Below are 21,874 nucleotides of genomic sequence, written 5' to 3' on the forward strand. Positions count from 1 at the left end.
TGAAATATTTCCACGTCTAACTGAAATCAGAACACTATGATCCGTGTTTTAGATAACATCATCCGCAGGTACATCTATATACATATCACTCAAAGATGCAATAAGGGAACAAATATATAATTATCTGTGTCTGACTCCAGTCTTGACACAATAACATGCTTCCAATCAAGTCCACAATTCTGCCCATGATCTCACCATCTGAATGCTGACCAATTAATTTCTGTCTCTGCTTCCCATTAGAGTGAAGGAGAATCCTATTTGCCAGCTCACACACCCTACTTCCACCACATTGATATTGTCACTAAGAATGATGGGAAAAGTTTTCACAGACATGAGAGGTAGGTCTTGTTTCTTCCAAAAGGACAGCTGGTCAGTCAGGAGCCAACCACTCTACATTATGACTCCACCAGTGGGGACTCAGCCAGCCTCCGAGACTTGGCCTTCCTTCACAATTTGACCAAAAACTGCTAGTGTATTGGCATCGGGGCCCTTAGCCACCTCTTGCTGAAAATCATGGTCACCATCCTGAAAGGGAGGGAATCCCACTGATTTTTATTGCACTTTTCTTTGGGCCAATAAGTGGCACTGTGCAAATTCACCAAGAAGCTGCCACTGCCTACAATTGAGAATCAAGCCCACACCCATCTGCATAGCCACACTTAATAAGCCACACTTGATAAAGAGATGGAGGCCAGGAACTGCCTTTTAAATTGTAAAATAAATAAAACAATGCCATTTCCCTGCTTGCCATGATTCCCTTCCCATTCCCACATCTCTATTTTTCATTCAAGCAGTCCTGTAATTATACGCTCCATCAGCTGCTACAGTATTTCCTTTGTGGTTTCTCAGACTCACACACAGATTGCCTTCTTCAGCACAATCAAAATGCAGCTGCTAAGGTCATTGTACTTGCCTGTCAATTTGATCATAACATCCAAGCACTCCAATTCCTTGGTTGGCTTAGACTTCCGATGCGTTTGACCTTCTTAAACTTTTTATTTTTTGAGAATCTGGGCAAACAAGTCCCTATTTTTTATTTTTCTGTACACAAAAGCATCTTATGTGCGGCAAGAGTGTCTCAACCAGCCGAAGCAGCTTCCCTGTTTGCCGTCCTCTTCAGGCCATCTCTGCGGGTGAACAGATGTTTAATCCAGCTTGATGAAGCCGATGTCCTTGGCGTACTGGCGGAAGCACTGGCGGCACATGTTGAGCCCGTACTTGCGGATCAGGCCGTGGCGGTTGGAGCAGACGCGGCAGGATCGGGATCCCTGGCCGAACTTCCTCGGGTGGCTCCAGTAGAGCTGCTGGTGCCCCATCTTGCTCGGCGCCTGGCGAGGAGGGAAAACTGACCTTCTTAAACTTTTTAAAATACACGTTTCACTATTCTTAAAAGGTTTGCAATGACTCCTGACCCCACAAATCTGCCACAGATGCCAGCCTTGTCTACCTGTTTACTAGCAGATTTTACAATCACCCTGGTATCTTCCTGGTAGTTACTACAACAAAATTTGACACCTCTGAGCTTCTGTGAAAAGCCTCTAAGCTATCCACCTTTGTGTTGCGTATTTGAAGGCAGACTTTCCTTCCCCACCTAAATAGAAGGGAGGTGACAAGTATCTAAATCTGTGCTTTTCCACAAGTTTCTCTTAGGTTGTTTGCCAGTCCTCAGGAGCTAAAGTTATTTTGTATATAACAACATTTCATGCACATTCATAGAATATCTAGTCTATTGCATACGTTGTTAGCAAATACTGGAGGGAAGAGATCATAACTCAGCGACAAAATACATGCCTTACTTTCTTCTCCAGCTGGTTTCTTACTGGTTTCTCCAATACTTATCAGGTTAAGGGAAAGGCCTCTACCAGCAACCCTGGAGGTTGTTGCTAGTCAGTATTAACAGGTAAAATGTAAAAAAAGATAAAGGACCCCTGGATGGTTAAATCCAGTCAAAGGTGACTATGGGGTTTGACACTCATCTCACTTTCAGGCCGAGGGAGTCAGCGTTTGTCCACAGCTTTCCAGGTCATGTGGCCAGCATGACTAAACCGCTTCTGGCACAACGGAACACTGTGACGGAAACCAGATCGCATGGAAACGCTGTTTACCTTCCCGCCGCAGTGGTACCTATTTATCGACTTTCACAGGTATACTTTAGAACTGCTAGGTTGACAGGAGCTGGGACAGAGCAACAGAAGCTCACCCTGTCACAGGGATTCAAACCACCAACCTTCTGATTGGCAAGCCCAAAAGGCTCAGTAGTTTAGACCACAGCGCCACCCGGGTCAATACTGTGCTAGACAGAGAAATACTCTGACCTCATAGCTGCATTCTTATAACATACTTTACACTGGATTGGATCCAGGCTTAGGCATGCTTAAAGTAGGTAGACTCACTGGCTAATAAGTCCCACTTATTTGAATGTATTCACCTACTCTAATGCTGTGTTCAAATTATTGTTTACTCTCCCATGCTCTCCTATCACTGGTGTTTCAACCTGAGTACGCATTATGTTAGCCATAATCCAAATCCATTCTGTAGTTTCTTGAGAAGTTCCGTGTGTTCCTTCAAGTCAGCTTCCATCCAGTTTGAAAGCATAAGCTGCTGTTAAGCTGAGATGTATACATTGCAGACAGCTATTGTTACACATGTGCAGATGACGGCTTATGCTCAGATGACATTTTCATTGAATCAGAGTTGGAGGGTGTCCAGGGGAAGCAAATCAGGTACTGTGCATCAGATGAAGACATCCCTGTCCCTGTGTGTACAGAAAGTGCAAATGTGACTTGAAATGCAGCAGAAAAAAATAATCTTGCTGCCTTTCAAGCCACCAATGAACCAAAGTCTGGAGCCAACCAATTGTTTTCCCTCCAGCTGACCTCTGCCTTAAAAAGAAAAAAATCAACCAAAACCAAAACAAGTAATCATTCACCTTCTGAAATATCTGAGCTTGAGCTGTATATTACACAGTACATGATCTTGTCAAGCTGTGAGATGAACTGGAATTTTTCACTCACAATAGCAGCAAATCCTTAGGTAACAATAAGTTCGAGACATTGCACCTTAAGAAGAGGGGAAAGCCTAGTATTAACAGGAGAGGGTCATAGCTGATTCAGTGATTGTTTGACAGCCCAAATGACATCCTCTAGTCGCTAGAGCCTCATGTACGGGAATTTTGCAGACAATATAGCAGAGATGGCATAAATCCCATGCTGGTTTATATTTATAGATAATACAGCAAATGAGCAAAGCCTGAAACAATAGTTGAAATCATGTGAAATATTAATTTGTACAGTTGCAGTACTTAAATAGGAGTACCTTACTTTTAAGAGCTCCATATTATAATATTTCAATCCTCTCCTCATCCATGGTGCTACAGGGCTTCCTCAAGGAAGCATAATTGCTGTCCTGGGGTCCTTTGGGAGGAAGTGTGAGGTATAAATTCAATGAATCAATAAAATAATTCACATGGACGCTTTTTGAAATAACCCACAATTCTGGGTTTGGAGATCAAAGTAGACATTGTATGGCGAATGCAAGTATCCCAAACCCAATTATACTTTTCAAATAAATGAAAAGCTGTTACAAATGGGAAGAGAAGAATGGCAGGATGCTGTTAAAACATCCCAGCTATTTCCCCTCCAAATCGTCTCACCCCACTCTTCCTCACAAAGCTGTTTTTCCACCCATGGAAGATACCCATATATTTCCCTTCAGCTGTGGAGTTACAGTTGGGGGGAGGGAGCAATTTTGATGGGGGGGAAATAGTTGCAAAGAATAAGAATGCTGTGAATCAGATTAATATTAAAGCATCGGCTCAATAGCACAGCAAGCCCACTTTAGCTTGAGTTATGCAAGTCCAGGGATGCTTTCTCCCCAGTCATGCAAAATTGTGCCCAGTTTTAAAAAGAAACCCAGGATGTCAGCTTTTTCCCCTCCTTGCCAGTTGCTAATTGCACACCCTCCTTGAAACTAAGTGCTATCTAATTTGCTGAGCTTGGAATCTCTCTGCTATCTTTTTCTTTTCCTTTTTAAAGAAATCATTTTGGAAGATGAAATTGTGGAAAGTGCAAACTAATTATTCCCCATTATCTTAATTTACATACATTTTTAATCAGTCACTCGTAGCCAAGACTATGGTCAGAAAAACACACCCAATGAGCCCTCCCTTTCATAAGATCCAATTCCTAGGGGTCGTGGGGGCATCAGACCCCACAATAAAATATTTGAGGGGGCCTGGCCTCCACAAGGATGATGGGCCTTCTCATTCAAATGGTGTGTGTGCATCATGTGATCAGTTATATGGGGTGGGACTTACTTGGGTCCCCACATTTTTTTTTTATTCAAGTTAGCACCCCTGCTCTCTTTGTAATCAGAAAGCTGGTATTTAACCAAAGGCTAAAAACTGATAGCACAATCTCCTATACAGTTCTGCTCAGAAGTGACTTCCATTAGGTTCAATGGGAACTTACTCCCATGTATGTGTGTAGAGGATTGCAACCTAAATTACTCTTTGGCGGCAAAAGGCCACATCCTCCATCCCATAAATATTTTGGGTTGTGGTAAATCTACTATGTGCTAAAGTTTCACCGCTACTGTCCTGTTTGCACAACACATTCACCAGTGATACCACCACAAGGAAAACAGGCTTGAATATGTTTAGGCAGTGCCCAGCTCTCATTAGCTGAAAGGTGTCTGAATAAGACTGTCAGTGGCTGGAGGTGGAAGGTTTTGGGTCCTTGCCTCTCCTGTGCAGTTATGGGAAATAAGGTAAATCATGCAATGTAAAACCTGTCAAATAAAATTAGCTTGCTTCAAATCTGTGATCATGTTATTAAGCACATGTAATTAATAAATAAATAAATAAATAAATAAATAAATAAAGTACCCAAGACACCATGAGAATCTGACAAGATCAGGGCTTGGGAGAGGAAGGAAGAAGTGTGGTCCCTATGATCCCACCCAATGCTGTTGAATTCCAACTCCCATTAGCCCCTGCCAGCATGTTTAATGGTGACTGATGTCTCACAACTGATCTGTAAAAAGCACAACTTGAAAAAAGAGACAATGCACGTATTTTTGTAAACTAAGAAATATTTAATAAAAATATTTTTTTAAAAAATATATGATGGAGGGTCACATGTTTCTCACCCCTGCTCACATGGATTGCCTCCATGTGGGCAGAATTGTATGCACAAAGGACAATATGCACAGGGGAAAGAACTGACAGTGTCACTAATTAAATTAAAATATTTACTGTTGTGGGGAATCTGCCATGGGAATTGCACATGTTCAGCTGAGGAAGAAAATCTAAATAACCTCAATGCTGTTTGCTTGTGTCAACACAGCAGTACCCAGCTGTGGTGCCTTTCGGGTGCTGGACTACAGCTCCCATCACGCCTGATCATTGGCCATGCTGGGTGGGGCTGATGGGAGCTGTAGTCCATCAGCAGCCAGAAAGCACCTTAATGGCTACCCGTTTTATTGTAGCAGAACACAACTGCATGATTGAAGTGTTGTAAAAAAATAATAATATCTGGATCATTGAAATACAGTAGGTAGTTAAAAATGAATTAAAAGCAGATGCTGTTTGATAGAATTAAGCACCTAATGAAACCACAGAAAATGGGAAATAAAAACAGATTTCTAAAGGTACACATTTTTGTGAAGCAGCAGCAGCAGATGAAATCAGGTAAGCCTTTGCAACTCCCTACTGACTGCCTCCTATGAGTGCTCTCTTAGCGTGTTCTGCAAAGCTTTTGTGTCAACACCCACCCAGGGAGCTTTGCAAATGTCACAAATGCTTAAAGCTCATTGAAATTTGACAATGCTGGAGGAAAAAAAGCAGGTGTGATTAAATAATGTGGTTAAGAAAGCAAGAAATGGTGCTCCTAACAAGTATAAGAAGGAGAGCAGGCAGGAAGAGTATCACCTTCTATCTGTTGCAAGGTTTGGGTGTTGATTTCACAGCCTGGCATCTGAATTTCCTGCACTGGCAAGCACATTTGTCAAGGGATCATCCTTTCATGAATTGCAAGATTTCTGACAGATGTTTAAGCAGCCTGCCTTCTGATTTCAGCCAACCTTAAATCAAAGCCCTTTCCTATGACACACACATCCACTGACTAATTGGATGCTGTCAGGCCGTGATACAGAGGCTCTCAATTTATTTTATTATGTGTTCATGCCACACTCAAAAAGTTTGCCTTAGGATAAGGATGAAAATGCTCAAAATATCCAGTTACACCTGCTCAAACAGTGCCCCAAACTCCAAATGACTATTTGGATCCCAGCAACACACTTTAAACAAAGGGAAATTTTTGAGCACTGGCAAGGAAATATATGTTGAGAGATATGACAAATGTGACAAAGATTTGCCTGTGGTAAACTGTGTATTATCTTCAAGCAACTCATGTTGTCAGGAGAAGGTAAGAGGACGTTTACTTATTTATGCATTAGTTCATTCCACTGATGAATTGTTTCCTATAAAAGACCTCTAAGCAATTTAACAATAAAAACATCAGCTGTGTGTGTGTGTACACACACACACACACACACAATTTCACATGCAAAATCAATTAAAACATTGTCATAGAAAAACAATTAAGATGATTTCACATATAAACCAATTCTGAGTCTAATACAAGCATAGCTTGAGATTAAAATGTCTCTACTGAAAAGGTATGTTGAGAAAGGAAACTCTCCAATAGGGGCTGAAAAAACAAAAGAGACTGATATGCAATGGGAGCGGCTTGCACTTCGTACCCTTTTACAAGTGCCACATAATGCCCATTCTGCTTTTGTGACTACTCAAGGCTTTAGTGTGGCAGCACTTGAACTTGCTACTGACATAAGGCAGGGGTCCTGACTACATTATTCTAAGTCACCTGCTAAAAACTTTTCTGTTTCATCAAGCCTACCTAGACAAAAGGTGCAGTTGCCTATTGCATTTGGTTTTATGTATATTGATTTCCAATTGATGGTGGGTTTTGGTTGTGCTTTATTTGCAGTTTTATTTGTACACCACTTGTAGAGCTCTTTGATCCTGCAGCTTGTAAATCTTATAAAGAAATATAAATTGGGCATTTGTGATCATGGTGAGGTCCTTTCTTGGCTAAGGAGGTGCTTGAAGAAGAACTGTATGCGTAGGCCTAGCCAAAAGGCTAATTCATTACAATGAGCAGGTCAGAAATAATAATGCAGAGAACATTTGTAAAAAGAAGAAAAAGTGCATATAGTTTTAATCATAGATCATTTAGCATTGAGTATAGTTTTTCACAATAATCAGCTCCCTGGGCCACACATTACATTTTTATAGAGGCTTTCTTCCACACTAGGCTTTTTATAGAGCTCTGCATCATTTTTACTGGATATTTTGCCCCAACCTTGCCATTGAAACACATCTCCCAAGTAAATAGTGAAGCAAAGAATGAACATTAAGGTATAATCAGGTAAAGGCAAGAAGAGAACAAGCAAAAAGCTTAATCAAATGTTATCGGATAGAAAGCTGCACAAATAAAGACCAAGGAAAACTTGCTTGTGATTGCAGGATATAATATGCAGCCTCTATTGAGCAAAGTGCTCTACTGTTCAATATATCGTATGACTTCCCTCTTCTCTTCCACAGTGGATGGGGGTTGGAGGGGCTCAGTGGGTTGCTATGGGCTGCATCAGGATCTTGATGAGTCATCTCAGGAGGAAGTCAGGGAGGGTCCCAGCAGCACAGCCCCCCAATGTTATTGCTCTGTCCCTTCCATTGACACCCAGATGCCACTTTACCCATGGTTTCCATGCCAGCCTCAGCTCCAATCCCAGTACTCCCTCTGGTACTACTGGAGCCAGCTCCTAATGTGATCTCTCCATAGGAATCTGCCTCTCAGTCTGGCTTAGAGCCACCACTCCTCCATCACCTAGGACATAGAGACATTGGCACAGGCACAAATTTACAATGCTGGTTCAGCCTTCTAGAAAGATTTCTCATTTGTTTGCCCAGTGCAAAGGACAGCTCTGCTTCTACACTGAAGTTGTGCACACCTCATTCTCATATATCGGGACCCAAGTGGGAATGTTGTTTGTTGGGTTAATGTCTTAGCTTGTTTACCTATGCAAACAGGGGCTGTGGCAGGCCCTTAGAGGGCCACAAACAGGGGCTGTGGCAGGCTCTTAGAGAGCCAAAGTAAACGTTAATAATATCTGAGATTAATGCGTGTATTTCCAAATGTCAGAGCTCTTAAACCCACCTTAATTGTGAAGGGCTGCACAGAAAAAGCCTCCAGTTGTATACAATTAAGCAAACAAAAATAATTTTACTTCCACATCCATTCCTATACAGTTACTGATGGAAGCAATTCAGTTTTCCTTCAATGCATCACATAAGGCATAGCTTACATTCTTTTGGATAGAGGGAAGAGAGATGCATGGCACCTGGGATCTCATTGTTTGCTAGGTTGACCACGTAGCAGCCAGAAGTTCTCACTACAGGCAGTACTGCTTTAGAATCATAAAGGTATAAGCATGAAAGGCATGGGCTTATCTCAAGAGCAAGAAAGGAAAACAGGGAGATCACACAGGTTCCTCCATAACAATCGTCCTAATTGAATCCTACAGGAAAACAGGGCATTTGCTAGGCCCATACCCAGCCACACATGTGAAACAAGAGCCCTTAAATCTGGTTTATCTCATGCCTGAACTAGTTAGTCATACAGTTGTTTGGCATTAAATAGACTGGTTGATTTCAAAAGAAAGAAAGAAATCACTTAGCACTGAACATAGTAACAGCTTGACAGATTTCCCTGAGCAATGTACAGTTTTATTAGTAGTCTAGCCATCTTTCTCACAAAGGAAGATCTGTAACTTAATACCTTGCCATTTAAATATTATGGGAGGTCTGTCAAACAGATGAAAAAGCAGAAAGGAGTAGAAAGGAATCATTAATCAAGAAGAATGAAGACTGGGATAAATGTTTTCAGAATGTATGGGCAAAGAAGTCTTAACAAATTATTCAACAGAATTATAAGACAGATTTTTTTCCTTTTCTCTTAGGTGTCCTGGGGAAATCCTGATGCACAAACTCCCTTATTCAGCGTGAGAGGTGGGAACTAAGTGCAGGTGCTGAGGAACTTCTTGCAGTGAAGTCCATGAACTAGCCAGCGTCTATTGCCCAGAAATATTTTGGGGTACAAAAACTTTCCTTTGGTTGATTGTGCTGTGTTAAAGAATGTTATTTATTTAATTTGCTTTTCTTTTTAAAGATAACCTGCCTTTATTAGACCTTGGATCTACATGTGAAGAAAGATAGGCTATATAGAAACAGATTCTAACTTATATTTGGGATGTTCTAAGGGTTTAAAGTATACTCTTTTTTAGACACACTCCAAACACCACCAATTACATATATTTGCTGTTTGGTGGAAAGGAGAATCAAATCTGCGCCCTTCCAATTCTGCACTGCTGGATTTAAAAAGGAACCAGGCAGATAAAACACGACACTTATTTCATGCATATACCTGGGAGATGGAATGCAGTACTTTTGCATTACACTTGCTTTTATCTGTTCTTCATTTCCAACAATTGTTACCAATACATAAACACCGTCACTGTTCTCTGCTTATTCTATTTTCATCTGAGAGACACAAAAGTTCCAATTGTTTAAGCCCAAAAGGTATGTGTGCATCTCAAAAAAGCTGACAGATATTGCAAAGCTCCTGTTATTATTATCAGGCTGTTAACTGTCAAACTGTACAGTTTTAATATTCTCCCTCATGAAACGTTCAAAAATCAATGGCTGTTAAAGCTGTGTTTCACTCACTGTTGTATACAGGAGTTATGTTATGAAAGTTTCTCTGAAGAGATTATGTCACCCTAGAGCAGCCATCAGTTTGAAGCAAGACAGCCACTGGAGTTGAAGTGATGGGACATGATAATGTGCCCCCCTTCTCAGGAACGTTGCACAGAATGAGCCCACTGGGGCAGCCATTTTTTCTGCACCATCTCCCTGGGAATGACAACATGTCACCATGCCCCATTGCTCCCATCTGCACTTGCAATATTAGCTTTAACATGCATGGCATATATATATCTTTAGGCACCAGGCAAAAACTTTCCTCTATAAACGAAAGGCCTTTGGCCTACAACTATTTGTGGCCTTTTAGAAGTTGGTGGGGTGTATTTTTAAGGTATTTCTTCCCCCCCCCCCCGGCTTGCTTTTAATGTTTCAAGGTGAGGGATGTTTGGTTGTTTAGTTTTAAGTAGTTTTGGGTTGCCCCGGCCGAATTAAAGTGGCTAACAGAATAAATAAATAATATAGCAGGAGCCATGCTTTCTAATTGCTCCAGGTGCGTAGTGCCTACGAGAGAGAGAGAGAGAGAGAGAAGTGTCAATTCAGCCCTTGGACAACCTCATGGGATTCAGTGAGCATATGGATTCTAGAGCAGACCTTATTCTAATCCACCTTGATTCAGATGGTTTCGGTCAGAAACATTTGGTTTGGAATTCAGACCCACCACGTGCCTCAAGCATCCCTACTTGAAACATGAATTTACATCATGTTAACTGGAGGAACAAAGATGAAAGGCAGTGTCCAACCAAGTAGTTCTGCCAACACAAGGACTTTGAACTATACAGTAGAATTTTTCCTTTCTTGCTTCTCCCCATGTGCTCCCTAGATCAGTTTTGGAGGCCTCCCTCAACCAACCAGAGCAGATTTTAGGAGGGTGTAAAGAAAGGAGACGGGATGGAAGTTCCATTGTGCAAGTGGAAGTCATTATGCTAGTGGAAGCACTTCATTGAATACCAGTTGGGTGGTATTCAATGGAGCTTTACTCAGAGAAAACTCGCTGAAATTAATGAACACAACAAAGTTAAGCTCATTGATTTCAGTGAGTCTGCTCTGAATAAAATCTAGTTGAATACCATCCAGTCCGATTTCCCTAAAACTTTGGTTGCTTCCCCCAGCAGTATTCCAATCGAGGGTGGATATATGGAGAGAGATGTATGAAATAAATATTGGCCAAATTGTCACACTGTTCTGCTACCGTTAGGAACAGGGGGAAATTTGATTTGGTAAGCATTTGAATGTGAACTCACCGAACTTCAGCGTTCCAAAAAAAAAAAATGCAAACAAAACTCAGCTATCCTATCGAAATGTGCACGTCTCTGAATTTTGCAATGCAGTTCTCTAGCCAAATAATGTGCACATCCACATGCATAAAGTGTGGATGAAAATAATATAAAATGCACAATGTTGGGGAAAATGGCTTGCAAAGATGTGTACAATAGGCAAAATTGCATACAAAAATGAATGTATTGGGAGAAATGCTTACAAAAATGCTAACATTATGTGTGTTGACATTAAATGCAAAATGATGCTGAAATGAGGATAATTTAACTTTTTTTGGGGGGGGGAGATGAGAAACCAAAACTGACAATGTGCCCATCCCTGGCTGCCCCTATCTTGGCTCAAAATAATTTATGGGAGCCAAAGAGAGAGGATGTTCATATCATGTACTGTGCAGACTGCAGCATCTAATGCAGCAACATTTGAAATTGTGATCTGAGATAACAACCTGTATCCTTAGTGCACATAGATACCTTAGACACTTCAGACATGATCATGACATGAATATTATGCCACAAATGCTGACTTTTATAAATCACACATTATTCATTCAGCTGCATGGTCATTTACTGCAGGTTTGGGTAGATTAGTTTTGGTTTTTTACTCCTCCAGCAAACACCTTGGTTTCTTAAAAAGTTTTCACTGGGCTCAATTTGCATAAGTGAGAGATGTAATGCTGTCAGGAGATATCAGATCTGCTGAATAGAACAATCTGTTGTTGTATTTTGTTGCACAGTAAACTTTTTACCCTTCTGAACATCCTCTTAAAAAAATAACATAAACATTGCACAAAACATGAGGCAGCTTAGCTCAATGATGCAGTCATTAGTGCTGCATAATCTGATTCATTTGATGTTTTAATAATGCAAAACATGGTTCCTGTTTTATTACATTGCTGCTAATGCAGAAATGACATGCTTACAGAAGATTTACTATATTGCTATTTGCATATAGTCTTCCTTAATAGACAGGAAAACTCACTACACTTTTGAAGTGAAATATTCAGTCTATGATTCACACTGAACACAGACTGCCATCTTCTGTCTTAACTGCATGAGACATAAATCCAGAAAAGTACTGATGGCAGAAATATGGCTTGTTAGCTGGTACTTACGTTCATGTGCAATTTAGAAAACGTTCTTTGTGTCCATGTTGTTGTTTTAAAAATGAAGCTTGAAAGACATTTTGGTGGTGATTTTACTACAGATATTATCCCACAATATGACAGTTTTGACTGTGCTGCACAAGAAATGTGGATGTTAATTCGGTTGCCAGTCCAAAAGCAGTGTTGTTCTTTTTTTTAACCTCTTTTCTTCAACGGTGAGCAGCCTCCACCTGGCATCAACAGGTGTATTATTCTATATTTCTTGTTAACCTTCACATGGATCATACAGCAAGCCAAGCAAGTCATTAAACAGATTCTTCCAGTCCTACTATTTGGACCAGAAAGACCAGGAGCAAATCACAATGTCCAGATCTCTGCAGAACTCAGAGCTACATGTCACAAAATAAAAACAACATCCTATTTACAGATGGTGCCACATCACACTGCAAGTGAGGGTCTTGCATGGTTGAAAATTCTTTGATATGAAAGATCCCTTCTTACTGACATATAGTTGTTTTATGTGCAGGACTTTACTTGCTTACTTATTTATTTATTTGTTTATCTATCTATTTGTGGAGGGACTTTCATGCATGCGCCTCTTGAAACTTCACTCTTCCACAGAATCAGACTGAGTTTCTCCTAACAGTTTCAAGATACCACCCTTAGTGAGAATCTTTGGAGATCCAATTGACTTAATGGCTCCCAGGAAGTGATGCAAGCTGTAACTTATTGTTGCATGCCATCCCAGTCTCTGAGTGGCGCAAAATTCCTGGAGCTTATCCAGGCTTTGTGTTTTCCTTTGGAAATGAGGCACAGCAGGAACTGTGGTGCCTTTGTGATATGTGGTTTAGTTACACATATATACAACCTGAGTCTACAATGGAGGGTTCACAGCATTAACATCCCCAAAGGGTATTCTTTTCTCCCATAACAACATCATACTCTGCCTCTCTGGCTTTCTGTCGTGCAGCTTTCCCTCTAGGTCACCTCCCAGAAAACTATTACCTCTAACTCAGGCTTTGTCCTTCTAACTATCTAAGATCTGGAGAAGGGCTCCCACCCATTTGCCATCTGGTACAAAGCCCCGTTTCCTTTGCTCTTGATGGCCCATCGCCAAGGCAAGCACATCAACAGTGTGAACCGCCCTGAGATCTTATGATGAAGGGTGGTATATCAATCTGGCAAACAAATAAACACTATGCTATCTTATACTAGATGAACAATGTACCATGCCAGTGTGCAGTTCAGTTTTAGTTCTGCAGTACAAGTAGCAGCGTGCTGCATGATTTATTCCCTCCAAAAACTGTTTTACCGTATTTTTCGCCCTATAGGACGCACTTTTTCCCCTCCAAAAATGAAGGGGAAATGTGGGTGCGTCTTATGGGGCGAATGCAGGCTTTCACTGAAGCCTGGAGAGCGGTCGGTGCGCACCGACCCCTCTCGCTCTCCAGGCTTCAGGAGAGCCCCAGCGCCAGCCCCACAAGGTCGGGGGACAGAGGGAGGCGGAACGCCGCCATCCCGCTGTCTCCCGAAGTGGTTTGGAGGCTGACGGCGGGGAGAAGAGCGCTTATCCCCGCTGCCTGCCCCACCACTCCGGGGACAGCAGGGAGACGCAGCTCGTCTCCCGCTGTCCCCGGACCTGATCTGAAGGTGGGCGGCAGGGAGAAGAGCGCTTCTCCCCGCTGCCTGCCCCACAAGCGCCTGGGGGGAAATAATTTTTTTTCTTTATTTCCCCCCCAAAAAAAACTTGATGCGTCCTATGGGCCGGTGCGTCCTATGGGGCGAAAAATACGGTATATTAAAAGAGTTGGTATTATATTTCCTCAATTTAAATATCACAGGCTTTTCCAAGTACTGTCCCTTGGCAGTGTGCCATGTGGCAGGTGTCGCATGTAAATTTTCTTTTGTTGTCTATCGTTACCAAATGCATGCCATGTCAGTCAGCACATATGCTGGTCATTGGCTGACATTTAGATGTTTTGTGGGTTGGCCAACACAAGAGTGCAAGATCTCTTAAAGTTATGTGCTTCCACCTTGGACAACCAGATGTTGCTGGACTACAACTTTCATTCCCGACCTTTGGCTAAATTGGCCAACGGGAGTGATGCTCCAACAATATTTGGGGATCCAAAATCTTAAATGTTACATCTTCCTTAAGGATTACTACCACTGGTGAACACATTTTAATAATGCACTCTAAAAAAAATATAATTGAGCTGTCCATAAATTTAAATAATAATTAGGCATGTCTATACATCTGCATCACCTTGCCCTCTGTCTATTCATCGTATATGCCATTAGCTGTCATTCACTGTGAATTGTTTAGCATTGCCTGAGCTGCGTTAAGGGTTGTCAGCTAGTGATAAAGGAGAGTGTGCTTTGTCAAAGCCGGTGCTGATTTAACTTGGGTATTGGATTTCAGGATTCACTTTTGTACAAACATGCTGGAAAGCCTGTTCCTGTGACATTGGCAACAATGTCAGCACTGTTCTTCAAGGTCAAAACTTGCCTCTTAATCTATGGGGAACAAATAAAATGATAAATTGTCCAAAGGCATTCTACAACATGTAAGGTGTTAGCACAAAGTCAGAAGATCTAAATGATAGAAGAAGCAGATACTCTCATTCTTGAGATATATCTTAGGTGAATGGCAGAGGTGTTGGAAGTCTTGAAAGAAGCTTACAGGGGGAATTTGAAGAATACCTGTATGCACCAAGCCTTATTCTGGTTGGGATTTTGAACTCAAAAATATTTATAATGTTCATAACTCAAATATCTTCCTTTATACAATATGCAACCATGAGGACATAGGGAAGTTTTGCTTATTGTTGTAATGCCAGCTTAGCATCAGCATATTTCTAAGTTTAAAATAGTTTTATTACATCCCTTTTACTGTTTTGGGCATATGTCTGTCCCCTTAGAGCATATCCTTGGGGATCTTCCCATATTCCATTCTGTGGACCTAACCAAGACAGAATAGATGACACTGAGACAGGAATCTGCTGGGAATGTGGGCTTGGGAGAACACATCTTTGTTTAAGACTCTATCCTGCCATGTGATGCCCAAAAACGTCCTTAAACAGTGCACGTGGAAGGTGTTGAGGTGTTGCTCCAAGTGGTTGTACATTGCCCATGGCTCACTTCCATAAAGCAGCATGCTTAACATGCAAACCTAGTAGACCTTCATCTTGGTAATGGACGTTACCATCACGTTCTCCTATACCCTTTTGGGGAGGCGAGCCATTGTGGTAGCTGCCTTGTCAATATGTTTGTCCAGCTCAGCATTGATGGTGAGCTTGCTGGTTATGGTGGAACTCAGGTAGACAAAATTGTCAGGTGTGTTATCACCAACTGTACATTCTTTAACCACTACAAAATATAAACTAAGGTTTCTCACATTCTATGTATTAAGGTAATCATGGAGAACCACAATGCTGGGTGATACCATCATCAAAGGCCAGCAGTGATTTTTGTTTTTATTTGTTTTATGGGAAGGAAACATGCGTTCAAGGGAGTTGACATCTATTTTATGTATGATGTTCTGAGGTAATGCTTCATTCTGTTTTCACTAACAAAACGAAACAAAAAGGATGTTTGCATCCATGAAACTTTTCTGAAGCTATACTCACAGGGCTATGTGTCAGGAGTCCAGTCCCCAGCTTGATAACACAGTGAGCATAGTTAATTAAAAAGGATGATTTGTTGTCAAAATGAATAGATAACTCCGGATGACATTAACACAGCCTCTGCCATCATGAATAACCCCTTCTAAGGGTCCCTTCCGTTTTCTAAAACAGAAAGCGAACTTACAAAGCTTACAACTTTTTGCTTCCTGTCTAGCAAGCCCCCCATACAACTCTTCCAAGTCACTATCTCTGTTCCCACCTGATGAACTGCTTCCTTCTCTATTGACGGTATTTTGCACTTCTTGAGAGCATTGGCAGGGCTCTGCTCGCCCTCCATCATTCTCTTATCAACTGGCATTCCTAAGAGCGGGTGAGTTGGCACTAGGCTATGCTCATCTTGTCTGGCAGTTAACCCTTGCTCTTCCTGGCTACTTTCTTCACTGGGAGCTGATTGGGCTGGCTCATTTGTGACGCTATGAGATTACTAAATAGGATTTGCATAGAACAGCACTTTCAGAGATCTAAATTTCACTTACTGGAGCCGTGCTTATTTTAATGCTGAATGGTATGGTGGTTGTCAACCACCGCCATGGTTGCTCCCACACTTAGGGTGCATTTTCTATCCATGTGTATCTTTGGCATGGGTTCATCCCACAGTTTGACTGTAGTCAAAAAAAGGCCTCCCCACCTTCCAATTATTGTCCCTGATCTTGACCAAGAAAACTGCACAGAAAGTGCCATGCAACTGTCATCATCCATAATGGTAGTGGGATTTTAAATGTTACAGAGATGAATGCATGGGAAAGTGGCACTGACATTGGCACTATTACATCTAAAATGCACCATGTTTAGGATGGGTTGTATATCTGTATGCTCCCAATAAGTGCCAATATGTTGGGTAACTACTCAGTCCATCCTAATCATGTGAGAAGGTAAACATCCTACCCAGAATCAAATGGAAGCAATCATTGTGACACTGGCAGCATAACTGGGTGGACAGGGACACTTCAATTGCACACTAGAGCTTCCATATCTGCAGTGGATCTCTGGATAAGGGTATCTGTGAGTGTGTGCAACTCAAGTCTTAAACAAGGTTCAATTTTCTGATAAGCCTTCATTTAAATTATAAGAATTTATTAAGTTAGAAAATGTTCAGTACTTGAAATAGCGATATGAACACATGCAGCTGAAAGGGTTTTTGATGAAAAAGATATTAAGGATGATATATACAGCAGAATAGATTAGAAATGTAATAATTAGAATAATTAGAAATGTAAATAGCAGTGCATTTTGCGAATAATCAGGAGAATCTGGTCATTAAAGCCTAACAAATATATTGTGCTGCAATCATACAGTGCAAGGCTGCTCAGAAGTACAACTGAGTAAGATGGGGCAGCGTTAACTCGTAAGATGCCATAATACCCTCTTGTTTTTGCTGCCACAAGTCTGCCACTCTGCAGTTTGTTTTTGAATTCTGATTCTATTATATATCCCCATTTTATTAGTAAATGATAGCAATCAACTTCTATTAAGAATTCCACAGAAACTGCCCTCATTTGATCATTTGCATGTAGACTTTCTTACAAAAAGAAATTTATTCAATTAATTATAACAAATGGGGTTGTTGATTTTAGTAACTGAGCAACTGCTACTGGTCTATGAATATCTCTGTTGCCAAGGCAAAGCTGAATGTTGCTTTGGAAACTGGAATTCCAATGACAAGCTAAAAAAATTGTTGTAGTTCATGTAACAATCAAGACTAAACTTTTTAACATGGAAGCTGCATCCCCCATGCTTTCCACTGTCAGCTGTTATTCCCATGCGTGCTTTTGAGAGGATATATATCATAAGTGTTTGTTGCTGCCTCACAAAAGTACATTTACTACTACTGATTCAATTTTTATCCTGCCCTTCCTTCTGAAGGTGACTCAGATGGGTTTATCAATGGGTAATAGCCATAGCTGTCAACTTTTCCCTTTTCTTGTGAGGAATCCTATTCAGAATAAGGGAATTTCCCTTTAAAAAAGGAAAAAGTTGACAGCTATGGTAATAGCTGTGATCGCTAAATGGAACATATATTTATGCTATATGCTTTTGCACACTAGATGCTACAAGCAGACAACAAAGGAAAAGCTGTTTCCCCAATACCCTGCTTATAAACTTCTCAGAGGAACGTGGCTGGTCACTGGTGGAAAAAGTAAACTGGAAGAGATGATCCCTTCCATTTGTTTTGTGCTCGTAGAAGATGGTCCTTAGGTTAGTACTGAGGAGGGATGGGGAAATTGCTGCCCTCCGTACATTGAGACTACCACTCCCATCAGCCCTGATCACTGGCCATACTGGAGCTGCAGTACTGGAGTCCAACAACCACTTGAGAACCATGGGGTCTCCAGCCCTAGTGCAGCATAGTCCTAAGATCACAACCAAGCCATACATTTAGAGCACTATGGTACCCCTTTAAACAGTCATGGCTTTCCCTAAAGAATCCTGGAAAGCGTAGGTTTTTTTAAGGATGTTGAGAGATGTTAGGAGACACCTGCTCCCATCACAGAGCTACAATTCCCAGAGTTCCCTCTGGAAAGGGATCAGGCCCATGCAGAGTTTGTCTGAGCAACGGGATGGCTGGGAGGCACAGGTGTTCTTGGCATGACAGCGTACGTTTGGCAGGTCCCTGGCAGGGCCTTCCAGCCAGCTTAGTCCTCTGAGGCCCGGCACAAGTGTACACGTCTGTCCCTACCCCTGCACAGGCCTGAGAGGGATTGGCTGTTAAACCACTCTGGGAATTGTAGGAGGGGAAATAAGCATCTTCTAACAACTTAGCACCCTTAACACACTTCAGCTCTCAGTTCTTTGGGACAACCCATGTCTATTCAAAGTGGCATCATGGTGATTTAATTGTATGGTGTGAATGTGGCCTAAGTGTCCTGGAAGGTACAATTTCAAAAAACCAAGTTGCAGTAATATATATTTTTTTCACATGCGCCTTTGTAGCGTGATTACTTTTAATTCAAAATCGAGTGGGTTTTTTTTCATTGGCCCCTAATGGATATAATGCTGATGCAGGTGAAATTGAAGAGAAATCTTAAATACCTTGATTTCAGTGGGGAATGGAAGGTGCAAGCGAACACAAAATGAATGAACCTTTTCCTTTGTGAAATCTGTTCATTTTGCCTCCAGCTTTCTTTCTCCCAGCAGGAGTCACTATTAACCAGAACTATACTTCTCTTTTTTCCAGTCAGTTATTTTATAATGTATATTTGCAAATACTTTTTGAAGTTCACATTTGATAAAACTTCAAAGGAGCCACTTGGTGCCTTGGGAAAGAAAGAAAGTGAATGTAGAAGAAATAACGTTACTACAATAAGGTTTGCTGCTAGCTATAAGTACAAAGAGGCCATGCTCTGGCTAAACACATAACTTCTAAAGTTGCTTTGAGCTAAGGTGAGAGTTGCAGGAAACTAAAACAAAACTAGTTCTTGAAGGGAGCTTTCATAACATGTTGTAGTTTCATCAATAAAATATGGATAATTTTGTTTTGAAAAGAATAACATTTCAGCTGTGGCTTTTTCCTTCTCTCTCTGAAAATACAGTAATCTAAAACACTTTTTAGGGATGTTCTATTCTGTTATTGTTCTAGGGTAAGGAAACCTGTGGTCCTCTAGCTGTTGTGTGCTGGTCCAGTGGAGAGGTTACCGTGGGGCGAGGTCCAGGACCTGAGACGAGGGTTGGCAGGCAGTCCTCCACGGGCGAAGCGGGGTCCACAGTGAGGAACCGGGCAAGGAACTCTGGGGGAACAGGCCTGGATGCTGGCCGAAACAGCTCTCCAACGACGTTGCTCCTGCAACCTGGGACCGGGCTGACTGGCCTTTATCTTCTCTGAGGCCAGGGGCGGTCCCGGCCCCCAGGTGACCCGCCTCTCCTGGCCTTAAGGCGAGCACTCCTCCTGGGAGAAACCAGTTCCCTCTGCCTCTCTGCCCTGAGCCTCTGCAGCTCAGGAGAGGCCGGTGGGTTACTGGACCCAGGGGGAGACTCACTTTCCCCTGACAGGGCTGGGAGAGGTGACCTGTAGGCAATGCATACTCAATCGCCTCCGGAGCCAGAGTGGATTCACCTGGTGCCTGCTCCTGAGGATCCAGCACAGGTGCAGGCGCTTCAGAATCAAGGCCCTGCCCCAGCTCAGCCAGCCCTGGAGGCGGGGACTCCTGTGCAGGCTGGGATTCCTCCGGTTCAGCCTCTGACTCGGATTCCCAGGCCATCACATGTTGTTTCACCACAGCTCCCATCATCCTTGACTATTGGCCACGCTAGCTGGAGCTGATGAAAGTTGGAATTCAACATTCTCTAATCTCGTGCCCTCCAGGTGTTTTGGACATCAATTCCCATGAATCCCAGCCAGCATAACTGCACTAGCAGGGGCTGATGGAAGTTGTCTAAAATATTTGGAAGGTGCCATGTTGAGGAAGACTGTTCTAGGCATTTGATTTACCTCATGGCCACTCCACCTTGGTTCCAATTTAATGTGGAGAGTTTCCAAAACTAATTTCAGAACTGGCCTATGTGCAGATTGCTGCAGTTTTCATGCCTTTTTCTTCCCACATCCTGGTTACTGATGCACACATGTGCACAAAAAGTAATCATGACAAAAATCCTTTACACCATCATGAATCAGGGGGCTGTGTTTCAACAATGTGCACAGGTCTGCAATAAACAAATGGAGCTGAAGCTGTAATAAACTTTACATGTATTGTTGTTTAGTATAGCAGCCTGTAAAAAAAGTCCAGAAATTCAAAGTGGCAGAATACATCAGTCTGACTCTTCAAACAAGATTAGATAATTCAGCACATCCAAATCTCAGGGGAAATAATATGGAATATACATGCATACACACACACACACACACACACTTTTATTTTTATCTAGTATTAACTTGTTGATTTTTTTTTCACCGATGCTACTTATACCTACAAACTTTACATTTTCTAAGACACATATAATCCAACGAAAATTGGTGCACTTTTCAACAACATACAAAGTCCCACTGTAGGCTTCCAAACAGAGACCTCTAGCTGGAGAGAAAACAACACATTCAAATGGGTACTGCACACATGGCTCCCTTCCCCAATTGTCAATTGCACCAGTGTGTGTAGAGCACTTTCCTCAAAGCAGGCTTTGATTCCAAAAGGTGAAAAGCTGGATGTTCCAAAGGAGGTGAAGGGGAGAAGATTCTGGCTGCTATCTTATACAATGGTACCTCAGGTTAAGTACTTAATTCATTCCGGAGGTCCGTTCTTAACCTGAAACTGTTCTTAACCTGAAGCACCACTTTAGCTAATGAGGACTCCTGCTGCCGCCGCACCACCGGAGCCCGATTTCTGTTCTTATCCTGAAACTATTCTTAACCTGAAGCACTATTCTGGGTTAGCAGAGTGTGTAACCTGAAACGTATGTAACCTGAATCGTATGTAACCCAAGGTACCACTGTACCCACCTGGCAACAAAATCCCATTACAGTGGAATCTCTACTTAGAACCATAATCCGTTCCAGAGGTCCAGTCATAACTAGAAACGTACGTAAGTAGAGGCACACTTTTCCATAGAAAGTAATGGAAAAGTGAATTGATCCGTTCTAGACGATGAAAAACACCCCCTAAAACAGCAATTTAACGTAGATTTTACTGTCTAACGAGACCATCGATCCATAAAATGAAGACAATAATCAATGTACTCTACTATAAAATAAATAAGACAGTATTAGATGACAAAAAATAACATTTATTTATTTTTCTTACATGCACTGAGGGTGGGTGGGTTTACCTGGCTACAAGCTGGGGGTGGGGCAAGGGTCAGTAAAGAGCTGATTCACTTCGGGCAGGGTCATTTTTTTTTCTTGCCAGGCCAGGTTCTTCTCTGGACTTCCTCAGGTTAGTATATTCTTACCAGCTTCCTATTTCCCACCAAACAGGTAGGTGATCAGTGGGATTTTTCTTTTCTTTTATTTTGAAAGGGTTGTACAAATGTCACTCTGGCTGC

The 21,874-nt window shown here is 41.8% G+C and overlaps 1 protein-coding gene across 1 annotated transcript; it reads right to left on the reverse strand.

Annotated features, from left to right (window-relative positions):
- Positions 1 to 992: 992 nt before the first annotated feature.
- LOC309531134 (small ribosomal subunit protein uS14) lies at positions 993 to 1,339 on the reverse strand. Its single transcript, XM_082220469.1, has one exon. The coding sequence runs from the start codon at positions 1,314 to 1,316 to the stop codon at positions 1,146 to 1,148; it is 171 nt and encodes a 56-aa protein (XP_082076595.1). The 5' UTR covers positions 1,317 to 1,339; the 3' UTR covers positions 993 to 1,145.
- Between the last annotated feature and the right edge of the window lie 20,535 nt (positions 1,340 to 21,874).

The sequence above is a fragment of the Podarcis vaucheri genome (assembly GCF_965113315.1).
Source record: "Podarcis vaucheri genome assembly, chromosome: 4".
Taxonomy (NCBI): domain Eukaryota; kingdom Metazoa; phylum Chordata; class Lepidosauria; order Squamata; family Lacertidae; genus Podarcis; species Podarcis vaucheri.